General features: G+C 45.2%; 1 protein-coding gene across 1 annotated transcript in view; it reads left to right on the top strand.

The window, feature by feature from the left end:
• LGI2 (leucine rich repeat LGI family member 2) overlaps positions 1–19,316 on the top strand; it is a 27,828-nt gene extending 8,512 nt beyond the window's left edge. Inside the window, exons 5-8 of the mRNA XM_032495043.1 lie at positions 2,628–2,699; positions 3,409–3,578; positions 9,716–9,880; positions 16,794–19,316. Coding sequence (XP_032350934.1) covers positions 2,628–2,699; positions 3,409–3,578; positions 9,716–9,880; positions 16,794–17,611 — 1,225 coding nt within the window. The 3' untranslated portion in view covers positions 17,612–19,316. The remainder of the gene's footprint in view (positions 1–2,627; positions 2,700–3,408; positions 3,579–9,715; positions 9,881–16,793) is intronic.

The raw sequence follows: 19,316 nt of genomic DNA, 5'->3' as shown, positions 1-19,316 counted from the left end.
GGGCAGGGCCCATGTGGATCTTCCATTAGGTCTGCTCTTACCCCATCATCTCGCTCAGGGCTAAGCCGGCACGACATTCTTTCTGATTCATTGGCTGTCTGGTGGGTTTCATAAACTGGATTTCCCACATATACTCTTCTTCAGGGCAAGTCTTGAGACTTTTAAAGTTGACTCCTCTAGGCCGGAGATGTACGGAGTAATGAAAGCATTTAATACACTGTTTAAAGAGTGAATTGATCCTCCCACCCCACCCCATCCCCCCTTCTGTAAATTTCTAAGCAAAGAGAACACATCACCTCTCAAAGTTCATGCCTTTGCTCAAAGGAGTCGCTGTCTGGAATTTGCTTGTTTAAGTATCTGATTTTTGTCTCTTTATGAACTTTTCCAACACCTACAGACTCGCATTCATATGTAAAGAAACATAGATCAGGTTTCAGAGCTCTGAAGGAGCAGTGCCAATCTGTAACTAAAATCTAGGGCATTTGTTTTCCAGCAGTCTCGTGAAGCCCAAGGGACAGGTTGCTGTTAAGTAGTTTTCGAAGTAAGTGCCGTGAATTTGTAGACAAAAATGAAGTGGAAAGTGAGATGTTATGCATTGAGTGTGAGGGCGGTGGATAGTCCATCTAAATAATTCAGCTTTCTGAAATCCAAATGGAACACTTGGAACAGTTGCTACATATTCTGCTTTTTTTTGGCCTTGACCATTCCGTGTATGCTTATCATTTCAATAGAATAGATTAAAATTCACTAAAAAGTATTAGCTAAACTGTTAACCTTTAATTAGCTAAAAATTATACTTTACTTTCCAGAACGAGTAACCATCAACCAGAAAAAAAAATCAAAACAAACATCTCCTTTTTAAATTTCAAAAAGCTACTTCTAGAGAATGTTCAATTGGATTACAATCTGTAATCTATACTCTCAGTCTGTAGTTATGATTTCAATCTATAGTCTGTTCAGCCTGTTTTCCAACATCTTTAAAAATGGACCAATTTAGGAAAGAAAGATAAAAATAATACATAAAATTATATTTTAATCCATTTGTGGTTACCTGGATGAGAAGGGGTTTAATTCAGAAACTGTAGTTCCTCCTCATATTCTGTTGGTATCATGCAGCAAGAATGTTTGGATTAAAAATGGGCACAAAGCTTTCTCCCCTAGCTGACTCTACGGAGGAACTCCCCTTCATCCCTGCTTCTGGGATGGGTAATTATAATGCTACAAAAGAGTAATTTCATTCTTTCATTTTTAAAGAGGTTGGTGGTGAATTGTCTACATGCTGATTATCATTTATAGGTTTTGTTGTTTGTACTCAAATGTGTAAAAAACAAAAGTCAGCATCAGGTTTTTGGCCGACTCACCTCAGGGCATGGCACGCAGGGGAAATCAGATTTGATGTACGGGGTTTCAATGCCTACCCTCTTTCTGCGTCAACAGCCCAGCACGGTGGAAATCCATCTTCAGCAGGATGATGACAGGGCACTGCATGATCCTGAATCATCAGAGAAAGACTTGATGATGTCTGTTCAAGTCTACTTCCTGGAGATGGGGAGTAGATTAGGATATTTTAGACAAATCTTTAACACCAAGAGCAAAAATGCAAAATGGTTTCTGGTCAACCTTCATTAATGAGAAAATGAAATTGGTCACAATCAATCATTCCCTAAACATGGTTGTTCGCTGAGATTATATATTATCATTAGGGTTAGAGCTGAGATTCTTTATGAAAGAGTATTCACTGAGTCCTTTTTTATACTCCTAAGTAATAAAATTCACTTAGATGGACCATTAGGGAACTTCTTCGGACGAGACTATACATCCGCCTTTTATCATCCTCATTTTAGTGCTTAAATCATTCATTCAGAAAGACTGACTGAGTACCCACTTTGTGCCAAGCACTGCTCTAGACGCAAGGCATACAGATGTGGACAGACAAAAATCTCTGTCCTCATGTTGCTTACAAATCGGGAGAATACACAGCCAGTAAACAAATAGGTCGTGAGTGTATACTGTATGCTTAGTGACAGTGGTACAATGAAGAGCAACAGAGTAAGGAAGGGAGTTGTGTAGAGGTGAGGGAAGGTGGTGACAGTTGAGGGCAGATCTAAAGGAGGTGATGGATGAACCACGGGGATATCTAGAATGCAAGAGCGTTTAGGCAGATGAACACCAAGTTCAGAGACCTTGAGCTGGGAGTGTGCCTAGCCTTTCAGTGGAACAGCAGAGGAACCCATGGGGCACTCTGAGTAGTCAGAGATTCCGTCCCACAGTGGCGATGGAGGTAACTAAACAATGGAGGTCTTGGGTGCCATCAAAGGGATTTTGACTTTTATTCCGAGAAAGGTGAGATGCCATCTGAGGTTTAATAAATGTATATCAAGCACTTAATAAATGCTTATTTTAAAAAACAGAACAAAAACATACATTGTGCACTCCAGCATCTATCATGTTATTTTTGTATAACTCAGTTCATTTATCTCAGCATCGATGACCAAAACCATAAATTGAAATTCCTTGTGCTGAAGAAGTTGAGAGTTCTGTTTTAAATCACTTAATTTATTTAAGGGACTTCAGAGTGACAGGGCATGAAGATAATAACCGCATTAAAATGTGACTTCTTGTTCTAGTTCTTTGGCCAATAACCACATAAAAGCACTCCCGAGGGATGTCTTCAGTGATTTAGACTCTCTGATTGAACTGTAAGTAATGAAAATTAAGTTTATGTGTCCTTGTCTTTACATCCCTTCTCCTCCTATACTGCATTGTTCTTTAACATTGCAGCTAAAAATCTATGACAACATAGAAAATACTGGGAAACAGCATATAGTTTGTACTATGTTCGATTTTGCCGTTTTGGAACATACTTAGTAGCATCAGGCCAGTGGTAATTCGGCACGCTTGAGGGGGAGGTCTCCTTTCTCCCAGAGACCCATAGCGTATCCAGCTGTTTTACCTTTCAGCGTTTGTCATTTCTTCCTGGGCAAAGTTTAACAAGATCTTAACATTTCAGTTGTGTTCTTTGTCAAAGCTCTCTTCCTGTAATGTCCTGTTTTTACTTGTGAGAACCTGTGCTGGGGGGGGAGGGGTGCCACCTTCTGCCGCCCCTCCCCCATTTCCAGCACGGCATGCTGACAATTTCAAGAGGATCTGGAGAAATGCTGCTATGTCAACACCAAGCACTCTCTGTGTGCTATACGGTTAAAATTGTGGTCACTGAAAAGCGTTAGGTAAAGTCAGTGATAAGTGCAAGAAATCAAATGCATTAAATACAATTTTTAAAAAATTCCATTTTTGGGCATTATTAAATATGTCAGGATGTTAAGAATTCTGGAGTTTCATGTTACTGTCAAAATGTTTCTGACATGTCTTTTTTTCTGTGTATGTGTTTGTTTTGTTTTATTTTCTTAGAGATTTAAGGGGCAATAAGTTCGAATGTGACTGCAAAGCCAAGTGGTTGTATCTGTGGTTGAAGATGACAAATTCCACCGTGTCTGATGTCCTGTGTATCGGTCCACCGGAATATCAGGAAAAGAAGCTGAATGACGTGACCAGCTTCGACTATGAATGCACAACTACAGGTATTCAGAACCTCTAGCATTGAAGTCTGATATTTAGAATAATCCCAGGGGCTTGGGGTATAGCTCAGTGGTAAAGCATATGTTTAGCATGCTTGAGGTCCTGGGTTCTAATCCCCAGTACCTCCATAAAAAAAAAAATCCTTTGTCTTTTTTTAGATTGTCAACGACATGAGGGTAAAAGTTGTGTATAAAAATTATTTTAGGGGAAATTTAATTGATGTGGCGAGGAAAATTTCTCAGTGGTTTGGGAAGATTTTTGTTAACTGCACTGGCTTTAACTTTGATTCTTTTTGATTCTTTACAAAATTCAAATTTCTCTAAAGATTTTTTTTTAAAGGCCAAAAGTATAAACTAGTGAGTTTGGCATGAGAACATTTTCATGTCATCCTGGGCTTCATGGAAAGACAGTGAGGAGAAACCTAAATCATTGTTCTCTTGAATGAATAATATGAAAGTTATTGAACATTTAACTGATAACTTGTTGAACATTTAACTAATAATTTAAAATCTATAAATTGCTTTTGTAGTTCCATGTAACATGAGAAAGCTAGGTAAGTCATAACAAATGACAAAGTAGAAATACATGTTAACAACTAGTTGTCAAAAGGGAAAACTTACATTGGGGAAAAAAATGTAAAGAAAGTTTGATTTTGTTTTCCACAGCCTGCCTCAGGCTTCAGTTTATACATTTTTCAGGTTACAAGATAAAATTATAATGCTAACTGCCTCTGATGTCAGATCTTGTAGAGAGCAGGTGAGTGTCTCCATGTGAAAGGCTTAGGTGGAGTTCCTACAGCTTCTCAGGCCAGATTTTAAAGGAGAGTGGATCAATCCACAGTATGAAACCTGCTTACCAGACTTAGAAAAATAAACATTCAGGCTGAGAGCTGATATCTACAAAGCCTCAGGGCACGTCAGTGGAAGCCACAGGAATGAGAACTCAGAAAATAGTTACAGAAACTCAAAAGACAAAAAACTCCAAGAACAAAATATCACATTTAGGCTAGTCCCACTGCTACCCCCAGAACAAATAAACATCCACAAAGTAAAGATTATTTCTGGGGATCTCTGGTAAATGAGGGGCCCTACAAGTTCTGCTCTTTTTTGGGAGGAAACCTGCGGTCTTACGGACATGCCCTTGTCTTTCATCCCTGGACAGGGACTTACTCAGCTGTGTAATTGGCAGGTGCCCTTTAACCAGCTGAGGCCACTGAGGGGTTATGTACTGTACTGTAGAGCAGTGCAATAAATCAGAGGTCACGGTCAATGACGTTTGCACCAAAAGATGGCATTCAAAGCCGCGCTGTATGAAATGCGAAACCACAGCTTGCTGGGGCTCCTCTCTGCCTCTTCTCGTTTTTTTGGAGAGTTCCCCAAAGCCCAGACTGAAGTGAGCAGCTTTTCCTTTGTTCTATTCAGACCTGGCCTTAGTGTGTGAAAACTTTGCCAATCTCAGAGAAAGATGGCTTGGGCTCTAAGGGCCCTTGGGAGCTAGGAACCTGTCCTAAGCCCAGAACCTCTGAGGCAGCGTGAGCCCCTCAGCACATTTTGGGCATTCTCTTCTACGTAACTAACCTTTGCTAACAAGCTTCCTGCTAAAATTTACAAAGTCAGCACCTCTCCCTGGTAACAGCGAGATGATGATTCTGGCTTTGCTATTGTTTTATCCCTGTAAGACTCATGGACAAATGAGCTCTTACAGTTTCTTCCATCATGAAAAAATGGTGCCACCAAGTTGTGACCCACCCCCAAATATTGTCCCTGCCTTGTAAGAGCTAGGTCAATAAATTGTGAGTTTGGGGTGTTCCTGCCTTCTGCTCAGATCAAGCCTCATCCTCTGGTGCTTTATTTAAGGCCGGGAGGGAAATGTGTGAGGATGGATGGAAGTTGGAAAGCCAAGTCTGAGAGTCATTGTACCATGACCGAGTTCTCACGCGAGATTTGGGAAGGAGCACATTTTCTTAGCTCAGGGTTTTAGGAAAAGAGTACATTCTTCAGGTAGAATGTACTACCTTCTCACCTTGTTCTTCCCAGGGCGAAGGAGGTACTATTACCATCCTGCTCCTCAGCGCAGGGGTATAATTAACACCACAAAGCCACCCTGGACGGTTTCAGCACTCCAGATTAATCACAGCCCTTCCATAACCCACTGATTCAAGTCTATTTTTAACCACCTCAGAAATCCCTGTTACCTACTCATGATTCCCCATGTTAGGTGGATAATTCACTAAATTCCTCAGAGGGAGTGAATTTTGCATCCTAATTGTCCCGTTAGCTTCCCTGTTTCAGGGCTGATGAAAATGCAAAGAGAAATAACGCATTAATATGCAGTTTCTCTCCCAATAGGATCAGCATCATGTATAATTTATTTTCTGCAAGTGCTATAAATAGCTGTGTAAAAATCTGTTGATTCCAGCGGGAGCAAGGCCTAAATTGTAAGAGTCCCACTGACATCATGAACTTAATCCAATGTGAATGGAGGTGGCAGGGCTTTTCTGCAGAGAAGGCCATTAATACTTTAACACTAGTAAATTGATGTCATATCAATATGTGCATTGTCTGAGATCTTTCCACAGTGAATGTGCTTTGGCCGTTTGTGAAAGATAACTTACAACGGGGCTGGGGGAAGATGTTTAATTTCCTTGAGTCTCTGCCCCCACTCACACAAACACACATTCATCAATCATATTGTTTCTTCTTTCCCTTCTTTTCTTCCTCCCTACTCTTCCTTCTCCCTTTTTTGGGGGCGAGCGGGGGTAGGCAAGGGAGGTGAAAGGTCTCCTATTAAGAATTAGGTTTGTCATTTAAATGATTTAACAGTCTGTGCTGTACCAGATAGTCAGTATATAGAGAATATTATGAAGACAACGTTTAGGGGAAATAAATGAAAATAGCACCATTAAAGGCAAGATTTGTAAAATGCTCTCTGTCTGGGCAGCTCTCTCTCATTCTGGGATTTTTAAATACAAAACAAACTTTTTGGCCTGCACTCTAAACGACCTACGTTTTTAAGCTAAGGAATGTTTGTGTTCGTGAGAATTCAAAGTGCAGCCGGAGACTAGTGAGAACCAGCAGATGGGGTCGCAGACATCCCAGGAGTGTTTGGAGCCTTGGGAGACTTGGATGAGACAAGGCCGCTGGAGATGTGGGAGGGGTTTATAGCCTTCTTGGCTGTAACTAGACGAACACAGCTGTATTCTCTGGTCCTCGCCCTTTGCAGAAAAGGAAGGAGACAGTGCCTGCTCGCATTTCCCTTTTTCCATTTCCCTACACGTGAACATGGAAACCTCTCGTCCCCCGAGTGCATTCTGAGTTCCACACTAGGGCTGCCAGTGCCTGCAGGAGAGAACTAAGGGGGGGGTTTCAGTTTTCAGTCTTTGATCCAGTCACGCTGGATTCGGGGGGGGGGGGGTACTTGATGGAGGAGGGGGAGCGGGGAGCCATTCTGACTCTCCCCTAAGTCTTCAGGCAGGCAGCCTCATACTGTCACTGTTAGGGAGTAGGTCAGGCTCCAGAGGGATGAGCCTAGATGAGGCTGTGCAGCAACACTTACTCTTACTTAGTCTCGACAGCAACCTTCTGAGATAGACGTTACCCGTATCCTTTTACTCCTGGGGACCCCGAGGCTCAAGTGTCTTGCCTGCGGTCCTGGAGCTGCAGGTGCCGGCAGGGTAGCCGCCAGTCTTTTTCACCCGCCCCCGCTCTTCAGGCGGCACCGCGCCCCGCAGTGGGGGGAGGGGACCTCCTCCACTCTTGCCGCCTGTCCCTGCTGTCCTTGGCCACTTCTTGCGGTCGGGTGCAGAGGCAGCCTCCTCTTTGCTTCTCCCTCTTCTCCCTGCACCTGCCAGCCTCATTCATTCAGCCCCCGTCCTCCCCCCACCCACAGTCTTTAGAGTGCGCAGAGGGCGCGGCCAGCCCTGCCCCTGCCGCGCACATCGAGCCAGCAAGGATTTATGAAGCAGCTCCTGTCCACTCAGCCTGAGAGGGCACCTCCAAAAGGAGCATGTATTGAGCATGCACCTTGTGCTGGGCACCGTTCCACATGAGTATGAGTCATGATATATGACAAGGAAACTGAGGCAGAGAGAGAGTTTGGGTAACCTTTCCAAGGTCACTCAGCAGAAAGGCAGAGTCAAAGCTTCAGCATTTTATCTCAGATGCCATTAAAATGGACACTCCCTCAAGAGACAACCCGGTGATGGCGAGGACAGCGGAGGGGACTGTCCTTTCTTGGACCTTAATAACATGTTTATCAAGTGCCTGCTGTGTGCTGAACCCTGAGGTTGGCATGTCCACCAGCGTGACCCAATCTGTCCCCGCCGTCGAGCTTGGGTGGTAGGTATCGTTGCCCCAAGTTGTGGATAAGTGAATGGAGGCCCTGTCAGAGCAAGTGCACAGCACCCAGGGTCACCAGCACAGGAAGTGGTCTCAGGTGGTCTGACTCTAGGCGCAGCGTTCTTTCCAGTGCCTCACCCGCCCTCCCTCCTCAGCCCTGCCCCCTCTCCTGCCCCCTGACCGTCACCTGCTCTTCCCACGCCAGCACCTTGCCTCCCACCTCAACACCTGCTCCGTTGCTCTGCCCCCTTTCTTGCCTCTAGTCCTTTTGCACTGGCCCTCCTTGCTCACTACTGGGTGGCCTCACTACCCTTTAATGGCTTTCTCATTTAACATCTTTTATGAGTCTTCTGAGTCCGTTATTTCTTGAGTGGTTGCTGTGGGCTTGTGTCATGGGGTCTCTGAGAAGTGTAGGACCCAGGCCCTTCCTTAGGAAGCCCTGGGTTCAGGAGACATACCACACTGGCTGTGTGGCTATGGTCGGGCATGCACCCTCTCTGAGATCCAGCTTCTGGCTCTGTAAAATGACTCTGGGCTCTAAGATCTCCCCCATTTCTCCAGATCTGACTCTGATGCAGCTGTGTTGGAGATTCAGTCATTGTGAATAATCAGATGTAAACAACAGAGCCTGGTTATGAGTCCAGTGAGTTAGGAGGAGCACCGTGATTGGACCAGCCAGGGAAGTTCTGCAGAGGAGTTGGGGCTCGAGAGGGCATGGATAAGGATTGGGTGGTGAAGAGGTGGGCAAAGCCAGGATTTTCTCATGGGAACAACTTTCCTAAGCTAGATATCAGCCATCATTTTACCCTGGGCGCCTTTAGCCTGCCAAGAAGCAGTGCATACTGAAAGATCTCTGGCCAAAGAAATAACTTACCTTAAACTTTATTAGTGTTATGTTTCTTTTTTTTTTAAACTTCTTTCTTTATTGGTTCTCCAGCTATCCCACACACTAACTAGTCTTGCATCCAAGGGCATGCTAACCCTGTTCCTTGATAAAATTGTATGTTCCCTCCGAAGACGTCATACAGTGAGTCATTGTAGCTCAGGGGAGCAATACGGATGGCAGGTATCGACTTACCACTAAATGTAAGAGCAGGATGCATGCTCAAGTAGGACGGCTTCTAGGTTGCTTGAAAATCTAATAGATCTCTTGTAACTGTTTGTTTAGCTGCAGAACTCTGTCCCGATCCCAGGCACAGCCAGTACTTAACGGTGCTATGAGTCCAGGAACCAGTAAACATACTTAGGTTAACTGTCCTGCACTGTGGGCTTTATAAACCTCTGAGACCTTATCAGAGAGTTTTGATGTGGTTTGCAAAAGTGCAGCATGCCCTTTGGGAAGTTTATTTTTAGTTTTCTTTACTCCTGGGGCTATTCTGAGAGAGCTAAAAATACAGCGTTTCTCCAACGAATTTGACCATCGCAGCCCTATTTCAGAGTAATTTTCATGCTAGTTTCAGGAATGTCGCTCTGCAGCATCTTTTCTGTCCTGTCTTTTTGAAAGCCAGGTCTCACCAAATTTGTTCAAAACTTTGAGATCCTCTAGCCAAACTTGTGAACTATTTATCTCAAAGAAGCTATATTGGCAGCTGTGCATTCAGTCTGCAAATGCCATGCAAGCCAAAACCCTCTGGAATCTCCCAGAGTGAGATGTGCTGTGATGTGTGTTGCTTCTCTCCTGTCCTCCCCCCGCCCCAGTCCTCTTTGGAACTGATGAGAGGGGAGGTAGAAGGGGAATGGTGGGCCGTAATTCCCACAAGAGATCTCACTGAGACTTGTTTTTTTTAAACACCCATTCCCAGATTTTGTTGTTCATCAGACTTTGCCCTACCAGTCGGTTTCGGTGGATACGTTCAACTCCAAGAATGATGTGTACGTGGCCATCGCTCAACCCAGCATGGAGAACTGCATGGTGCTGGAGTGGGACCACATCGAGATGAATTTCCGGAGCTATGACAATATTACAGGTGTGTTGTGGCTTTGATTGGTTGTACTGACCTCACGTCAGCGTGGCCTAAAGCCTGGGAGTGAAAAATGTTCTCTGTCACACTGGGAGGGAGCTTGGCTCTCTGGCTTGGTCCGATTTGGGAACACATTCCAACCCACCCTCATCTCTTCGACTTTTTCTGGACATGGTCAGTTATTGGTGAGAACGGAAGCCTCGGGTGGTGATTCTGTTTGTCGTAGGTGGTCCTTTTGTAAAGAGGGTGATGGATGGCCTGTGGTGGGAAGTGTTTTCCCACTAATTGTTAAGAAGTCGCCCCCAGAATCCCTGGATCTTGAGCAGTTATGGTAGTCTAAGACTGCACCAGCTTTTCAGCAGCTAAATGATTCCTTTGACTTTTGCTAAGCTGTTAACTAATATGCTAATATGCACATGGGCTCATGTACACACATGCACACACACATGGATACAAACGCGCACACGGATACACACGCACACACACACACATTCTGTAGCTGTTTCTACTGCCCCCTTGCCAGGTCCTATGATCGCTGCTTCCTCTTAGTAAGTACACACAAAATAACACTTCTTTCAGTGCTATCAGGGGATCCCAGTGTCTTATCTCTTCTAAAAAGGGACTGTCTACTTGCTTCTTAAATAAGTGGATAAAGTCAGAATAATCTTTCAAAGACTCCCCATTTATCGAAGTGCCATCTGATTATAATACTGACTTTGCAGACAGTGTCACATGGCCTGTTACCCCATGAGAGGGTTTCCTTTAGTAATTGCTGGTCCTGTTCGAGCAGCATCTTGCTGCCGCAGCAAGAAGTGTATCTGGGTAGAATTCCCAAATCTGGAGGCTCCTAGGAACCTCTCAAGCACAAAGCAGAGCTGAGAATGAGCCTGGCCTTGCAGCATGGAGAGGTCTCTGAGATGTACGTGAGAGAGGGACTCGCTGTCCACGTGTATTTTTGCTGCCCTCTTGTCTCCGACTTTGAAGATGGATGAGGGCGGGGTGAGCCGGCCCCTGAGCCTCCTTTCCTCCCCTCCATGGGAGGAGGTAAGGCACTGGTTGGTCTCACTGGAACTCACAACAGCTGTTTGAGGTGTTACTCCGGGCTCCCTGCCCATAGGTAGAGGACAGATGCCCTCTGTTCAAGAGAGAGGTGGTGTCTAGACTATAAAGAGCTCAGGTTGTGAAAACCTGTGAAAGTGGATTCTACTCCTGACTTCGCCATCTGCTAGGAAAGTAGCTGCGGCCTTTGAGGCTCGGTTTTTCTGTCTGTAAAATGGGTAGGAGATGTACCTCCCATGGATGTTGCGAGGACTCTAAGAGGGCCAGGCACAGAGCAGGCAGTTCTTAATGTTGCTTCCTTCTCATCTTTACAAGTGAAGAGACGGAGGCGCGAGCGTGTTGAATCACACCACTGTGACTTCCAAGGTGGAGCCCAGGGTCCGTCACAGCTGCATCCCACCCCCTCCCTCTCCTAGGTTGGCCTTGGTAGGAGAGAACAGTACTGCCCTCCGCCTGCCCTTGCCACACGCTGCAGCTGGTCACACCCCCAGATTCATCAAGTAATTCATTCATTCATTCATTCACTGAGATTCATGAGCACTCACCCTGAGCCAGACACAGTCTAGGCCCTGAGGTCAGCAGTGAACAAGCCTGATGAAAACCTCCATTTTCAAGGAGTTTATATTATGATGGGAGAGAGAGAAAGACAATCAAAAGACAGATAATTGTAATACACACAGCACATTAGAAAGTAGTGTGTTTAGAAGAGAAAAGAAGATGGGGAAGGAAGATTGGAAGTGCTGGGCAGGGGAGGATTGAAATTTTAGGCAGAGTGTCTGGTGAAGGCTGCATCAAGAAGGTGTTGTTTGAATAAAACCTGTGGGGCATGAGGGCTTGATGCACATGGAGAGCGGGCAGGAAGAGCGTTACAGACAGAGGGAAGAGTGAGTGCAGAGGTCCAGAGGCAGGAGGGTATTGTTCCTGTTTGATAAATATCCAGGTGGCTGGTTGGCTTGGACAGAATGATCCAGGGGGAGCTGCAGGAGACAAAGTCAGAGAGGCAAGAGGGCTGATCATGGGGGCCTGGCGGGTCCCACCAAGGGCTTGGGCTCTTACCCAGGTCACAGAAGGTTTGGAGGAGAGGTCAGCCAGGCTGCCCGAAAGATGCAGGTTGTGTCCAGCTGCCGGGTTGGGAGTGGGCTGTGTGTAAGGAGAGGACAAATGTGCAATCAGAGCAAGTAGCTGAATGGCTATTGCAAGAATTCAGGCGAGGGCTGGCGGCCTGGACCTGGCGGAGGCTGCAGAGCTGGTGGGTAGGAAGTGGTCAGTGAGGCCAGAGTGGGAGTGGCTGGAGCCAGAGCCAGGCTGGACCTTGTTGGTTTCCATGGATTCCTCAGCTTCTCAGTCCTGAAGTCCAAATCTTCTGAGAAGTGGGCAGCTGGACATGAAACCTACTGGGCTCCTCTTCACAGCCAAGCCCCAGAAATGAGCTACAGAAGTGTGATAGTTAAGCTTATGAATGCCAGCATCACACTGGTTTTTTGTAAAACTGGCTCTAGATCTTTCTAGCTGGTGACCTTGGACAGGTTTTGTTTTTGTTTTTGTTTTTTTAATGGAGGTACTGGGGATTGAACACGGGACCTCGTGCATGCTAGGCACATGCTCTGCCACTGAGCTATACCCCTTCCCCACAACCTTGAACAAGTTTCAATTTTCATGAGCCCCTGTCATTGGTAAAATGGGAATTTCATGAATATTGGGCCCATGGAACTTTAACTGAGCAGAGTATGTAACACTTATCATGGTGCCTGGCATATAGTAAATACTCAGCAAGTGTTGGGATATCAGTTTGGGATAAAAACAGATATTTGATTATCATTCCTTGCTACCACCATTAAGGAAAGCCCTCAACTTCAGATCCTTTACTCTTCTTAATTCATGAAAACACACAGCACCCTGTCTCAGGGTCCCAGCACACCTTGCCAAATATATATTGTCAATTTCCTGTCACTTACTGATTTTTTTTTTATCACATCTTACAATTCAACCAGCTCACTTTCTTTTATTTCTCCCTTCACCTGAGTCTCCAGGCTCCAATGCGGTCTCCTCCAGGAAGCATTCCTTGATGACCTGATTGGAATGAAATATCTGTCTGCTGCCTAAATACATGAATTTCTGTTAAATACAAATCACATTTGCTGCCACAAAAGTTTTCACATAGAGGAAGACAACTCACATTTATGTACTCAGTAATTTATAAGCCACTTCTTATGTCAATCTCACGACAACCTCATAACATGTGTACTATTGTCTCTATTTTATGTTGAAAGAAATAGGAGCATCTCCTCTTCCCCCATAGACCATAACCCTTTGACTTCAATGAAAACTTCTGCACAACCTTCATAAGCATAGGAATGCCAGGAGCAGCAGGGACTGGCCTGTGGGAGGCAGGGGAAGAAGTTGGGAGAATGGCTGGAAGGAGTGGGACCAGCTGGAATTCAGCCTGGTGTGAAGGAATGCCCCCGCAGCTCAGGTGCTAGGCAGATGACAGATGGATAAGCAAGGGCCCAGCCTTGAACCAGACCAAGATAGATGTGGACCGCTCCCCACTCATAGGGCCATGCTTGCCTCGTTTATCATCTTGTTTGATCACAGGGCGATCCCAGAGTCAGCAAGGGCTGGGCAGGATTTGCTCCATCCTTGCCCAGCACGTCGGGGGCTCCAAGGAATGAGAGAGGCACCTGTTTCCTCTTTGGTGGCCCTGCTGAGGATCGTACAAAAGGGTCATCCATCTTCTAGTGGGAGAGGGGTACCCAGGGTCATAATCACCCCAAAGATTTGCTCCTCACATCTTCTCCTTTTTTCTCTCTCTGTCTCCTCTCAGCTTCCCTATTTTTGGTTAATTATGTTTGCCTTTTGATTTCTGCTCACTAAGTATGTTACAGCATCTCTCTTTCTAGATTAAAGCACACTCAGACACAGACAGGCACACACACAAGAAGATTCCTGCTGCTACTGCCAACTCTGTTGATTAAAGGTGTTTACCTGGACAGAGGTGTTCCAGAGCATCTCCAGGAAAGAAATTCCTTCTGTCTCACACATTCCCTCAGCTGAGATAAGCAGAGCTGGAGGACACTTCTGAGTAGCAGGGACCTCCACGGCCAGGGACTCGGGAAGGGGATGAGGATCATGCACCTCAGTGAGTGTTGGCAGGTGGAAGTCAGTGCAGTTTCTGGAGAGCAGTTAGATAGTTTAAACCCAGAAGAAGCCTTAAAAATGTGTACAACATCTGCCCTGCAATCTCTATGTTTAAGAACACTGCCAGATGGTTTTCAAAAAAAGATTTCTCTACAGGGAAGCATATTACTTACAATAATGAAAAACTGGAAATAACTGCAATGTCCAACAGTAGGGGATTAGTTAAATAAAATATGGTGCATCCATGCAATGGAACCACGTAGTGTTAAAAAATCAAGTTGTAGAAGATACAGTAGTATGGGGAAATGTTCACAACATAGTGGTCAAGGGAAAAGAGTGGGTTATCAAAATCCCATGTATACTATAAACCCAAATCTATTTTTAAAATGCATTTAAGTATGTGCAGAAATTGGCAATTTAAAAAATCAGAACATTAAGTGTTATTTCAGCATTTGAAGTTCAAGTGGTTTTTATTTTCTTCTCTGTACTTTTTTGTACGTTTGTGGTGGAGTGTAGACTGGATCTAGATTACCTGGACTTGGATCCCAGGTTCCACCACATTGTAGCTGTGTGACCCTGTATAAGTTACTTAACTTCTCTGTGCCTCAGCTTTACCCTTTACAAAATGGGGATCATGATGATGTTAATAATAGTACCAGCCCCATAAGGTTGTTGTAAGGATTCAGTGACTAAATGCATGTAAAATGCTTAATATAGGGACTTTATAAGTGTTACTTATTATTATTTTAAAATTTTGCTTTGATTAACATTGAAAACTTTTATACTCAGAAGAAAAATCGCAATAATTAGTTTTAAACAAAGGAGAGGAAACAGGTTCTTGCAAGAAAGCCAAAGTAGTGAAAAAGAAAAGTAAATCCCACCCTAAAAACCACCCGCCGTCCGTCTGTTCCACGCCCTCCACTGCCCACACCCAGTTCACACCAAGGACAGAAATTGGGTAATTACCCTTGTAATTTACAGACCAAATTCACTTTGGTCCAAATTGCCTAGAAAATTAGGTGAAAGAAAGAACTTTTAATCGAATAACCTAGATGGAGGGTCAATGTGCTGAGAGGTGGGTGGCCCTATTGCTTGCTGGCTGGAATGAGGGGGTTAGCGGAGGGTCTGGAGGTCTGGGTGCAGATGGAGAGGATGGTGGGAGGTGGCCCAAACAGGAGAGTCATACCTGGAAACGTTCCCCCTTTCCCTGCAAAGTTCTGGTTTTGTGCTGCCGGAGCTAGATCATTCAGGTCATTGCTCATCTACAGGTACTCCCGCAGAGGCTGCTATGGGCCATCGCTAAAGGACTGGGGCTTTTGATTATCAAGACAGTTGCTTCAATTATCCAATGACGATAGCTACTAATTATTGACCACTTCCTGTGTGTGCAAGCTCTGTACTAAAAGCACTGACCGTGGAATTTCTCCCTTAGTCTGTACAGTGGTTCTGTAAGGCCAGTGCTGGCAGCATCTTCAGTCTCATTTGATAGTGCAGGAGCCTGAGCACAGAGAGCTGAGATCACTGGCACAGGGTCAGAAAACTTGTAAGTCCATGGGGTCTAGAGTCACAGGGTTTAACACTCATCTATTCGGCCTCCACTCAGCTTTTGGCTCCAGAAATCAGAAAAGATCTTATGTCATCAAGGGCCCTCATTACATTTTTTTTCTTCCTGCCTCTGAGCCCCAACTCCTAGCTTTTTACCCCACAAGAGAAGAAACCCATTTAAGTGCCTCATTCTGCCCTCTGGACTTGGGAATAGCGTGCAGACATTCACTTGATGTGTTGGTGAATTTCCTGAATTCTGAGTCTCCCGCTAAAGACACCAGAGGCCCATGTGACCAACACTTACCTATTTTGATGGAAGTACATTTTTTTTTAATTTAATTTAATTTGTAAATTATTTTTTAATATTTTTGTTGAAGTATGGTCAGTTTACACTGTTGTGTCAATGTCTGGTGTACAGCACAATGCTTCAGTCACATAGGAACAGACATACATTTGTTTTCATATTCTTTTTCACCATAAGTTACCAAAAGATATTGAATATAGTTCCCTGTGCTATTAAAACTGTTTTTTTAATCGTGGGGAAACATACATAACATAAATTTACCATCTTCAGTGCATTTAAGTGTACAGCTCAGTACATGCGCATTGCTGTACAACCAATCTCTAGAACTCTTCATCTTGAAAAGCCAAAATTCTGTACCCATTAAACTCTAATTCCCATTCTCCCCTCCTCTCCAGCCCTGGCAACGACCCCTCTACTGTCTATCTCTAGAATCTGACTCCTCCAGCTACCTCTTATAAGTGGCATCATACACTATTTGTCTTTTGTGACTGGCTTATTTCACTTAGCATAATGTCTTCAACATTCACCCAGGATGCAGCATGTGTCAGAATGTCCTTCCTTTTTAAGGCTGAACAGTATTCCACTGTGTGTATCTACCCCATTTGTGTATCCATTCATTCGTCAACGGACACAGCTTGTTTCTACCTTTTGGCTTTTATGAATAATGCTGCTATCAACGCGGTGTACAAATACCCCCCCAAGAGCCTACTCTCAGTGCTTTGGGTATAGACCCAGAAGCGGAATTGCTGGATGGTGCAATCATCCCGTGGTTCACTTTCTGGAAGACTGGCACAGTGTTCTTCCAGTTTCACGCTGGGCAAGCGTTTTTCCCGGTGGCAGCCCTAACCCCCTCTCCTTTCTTTTGGAGCACAGGTCAGTCCATCGTGGGCTGTAAGGCAATCCTCATCGACGACCAGGTCTTCGTGGTGGTGGCCCAGCTCTTTGGTGGCTCTCACATTTACAGATACGATGAGAGCTGGACCAAGTTTGTCAAATTCCAAGACATAGAAGTCTCCCGCATCTCCAAGCCCAACGACATCGAGCTGTTTCAGATCGAGGACGAGACATTCTTTGTCATCGCCGACAGCTCCAAAGCCGGCCTGTCCACCGTTTATAAGTGGAACAGCAAAGGCTTCTACTCGTACCAGTCGCTGCACGAGTGGTTCCGGGACACAGATGCGGAGTTTGTGGACATAGATGGAAAGTCACACCTGATCCTGTCCAGCCGCTCCCAGGTCCCCATCATCCTCCAGTGGAATAAGAGCTCTAAGAAGTTTGTCCCCCATAGTGACATCCCCAACATGGAGGACGTGCTGGCCGTGAAGAGCTTTAGGATGCAGAACACCCTCTACCTTTCCCTCACCCGCTTCATCGGGGACTCCAGGGTCATGAGGTGGAACAGTAAACAGTTTGTGGAGATCCAGGCTCTTCCGTCCCGGGGGGCCATGACCCTGCAGCCCTTTTCCTTTAAAGATAATCACTACCTGGCCCTGGGGAGTGACTATACGTTCTCCCAGATCTACCAGTGGGATAAAGAGAAACAGCTCTTCAAAAAATTTAAGGAGATTTATGTGCAGGCGCCTCGTTCCTTCACAGCCGTCTCCACTGACAGGAGAGATTTCTTTTTCGCATCCAGTTTCAAAGGGAAAACAAAGATTTTTGAACACATAGTGGTTGACTTAAGTTTGTGAAGGTGTGCTTGGTGAATTTAAAAGACACGCAGCTTTACCTTTTAAAAGAGAGGACCGAGGTGGGGTGGGGCGGGGTAGGGGGAGAAAAAAGAAGCCAGGTTCACAGTGCTGACGTTAAAAATGCACTGGGGAAGTAGTTAGAGGTTTTCAAACTTTTAGAACTCATGTTTTAATCAGGGATTGCATTTGTTGGCTAACTGCATGACACATCCATTCTGCCACGTAAAAAGTCATCTTAAAACCTGTAATTGCTAAGAGCACAGCATTAACTCTTACCATCTAGGGAAGTAACGTGCTTTTATTTTTTTTTTCTTTTAATGAGGAAGAAGAAAATCGGATAAGATAGGATAGCTCTTATGATGAAATGATAATAATAAAAAAAGACCAAACATACTATGGGCCCTTCTCATTCCGTTTTAGTAGTCTTTTTAATAAGAACTCTTAAAGCCAAAGTCAGCTGAAAAGATTTGCTGCTGATTACTTTAAAAATCTGCTAATACTCAGCAATGCTATTTTGAGCCATCCCAGATTCCCGAATCCCCCCTAAGAGCCCAGCCTCGGCTGTTTCACCGGCTCATATGGATGTCCATCCCGGGTGTGTTAACAAAATAACTTCTGACATTGCTTCCTTCGCTACAAAGAAAATGTTCTGCTGACACATGTCTAGGCCCGGGGCTGGGCTGTGGGCCAGGAGTGTGACACAGTCATCCTCTCCTCTTGTGGTTGAAAGCTGACCCCCACGGTGGCCGGAGCAACAGTGCTTGTTTGATGCTCTGTGCGACTCATCGGCTTCACTGGACCTGTCCTTTGAGCCTGTGGGTAACCAGCAGACAGGCCAAAGACAGAGCGGTGCTTTTTATTCTGTCCTTTAGAGCAACAGAACAGGTATTTCCATCTGATGAGCATTCGGTAGTTTTTGAAGTAGGATTTTGTGGAGTCAAAGAGGACTTTACACAAGTCCTGATGTTCTTTGAAACCTAGAGACAGCTCGTTGATTGATGCATGTCGTTGCCCTCTGGGCAACTTAATATTTCAAGTAATTGAATACCAGCCTGCCCACCTAGCCACCTGCCCACCTGCCTACCTCCCTCCTCGTGTCACAGTCCTACTTTGTTGACTGGCTGACGTTGCTGCTGCCAGTGCAGTCCTTCCAAAGGTGCTGCAGCCCCGAATTGCAGAACCCAGGGTCCTCATGACGGCAGTGCGCCTCCTCCTCCCGGCACGCTAGCAGAGGAAACCCACACCCTCTCAAGGGGCCATGTGCGCAGGGCGCTCATCCTGTACGGGCTGCGGCAGGGGGTGTGGGCGGGAGGCTCCAGCTCTTCTGGAGGGACCAGATTTGGAGCCAGACAGGCGGAGTCCCCCGGACCACATCTGCACTCAGGAGACCAGATGGCCTCTCTGGTGTAGCCCACTGGGAAGCTCACAGGGTCTGGTTTTGTGGGAGGTTCCAGGTGGATATTCTGCCTGGTTAGCTGGTTCACTTCAGAGACTGTGAAATGAGTGGCTCTCAGTCAAGGAGCAATCCAGCGCTTCTCTCCTGGCCGTGACAGTGGCACAGGCATCCTGTATTGTATTGCTGTTTTTTAATGATTGCTTGCCAAGTCGTGAGTAGGTAGATGTTTTGTCACAAATATGAATGTGTTTGTTGTTTCCAGACTTTAAGCAATGCAGATTGAGGCAATAAATAGCACTTAGAGAACCA

The sequence above is a fragment of the Camelus ferus genome, chromosome 2, assembly GCF_009834535.1.
Source record: "Camelus ferus isolate YT-003-E chromosome 2, BCGSAC_Cfer_1.0, whole genome shotgun sequence".
Taxonomy (NCBI): domain Eukaryota; kingdom Metazoa; phylum Chordata; class Mammalia; order Artiodactyla; family Camelidae; genus Camelus; species Camelus ferus.
Note: the sequence above shows the minus strand (reverse complement) of the source record. Positions and strands in the feature narration are given on the sequence as shown.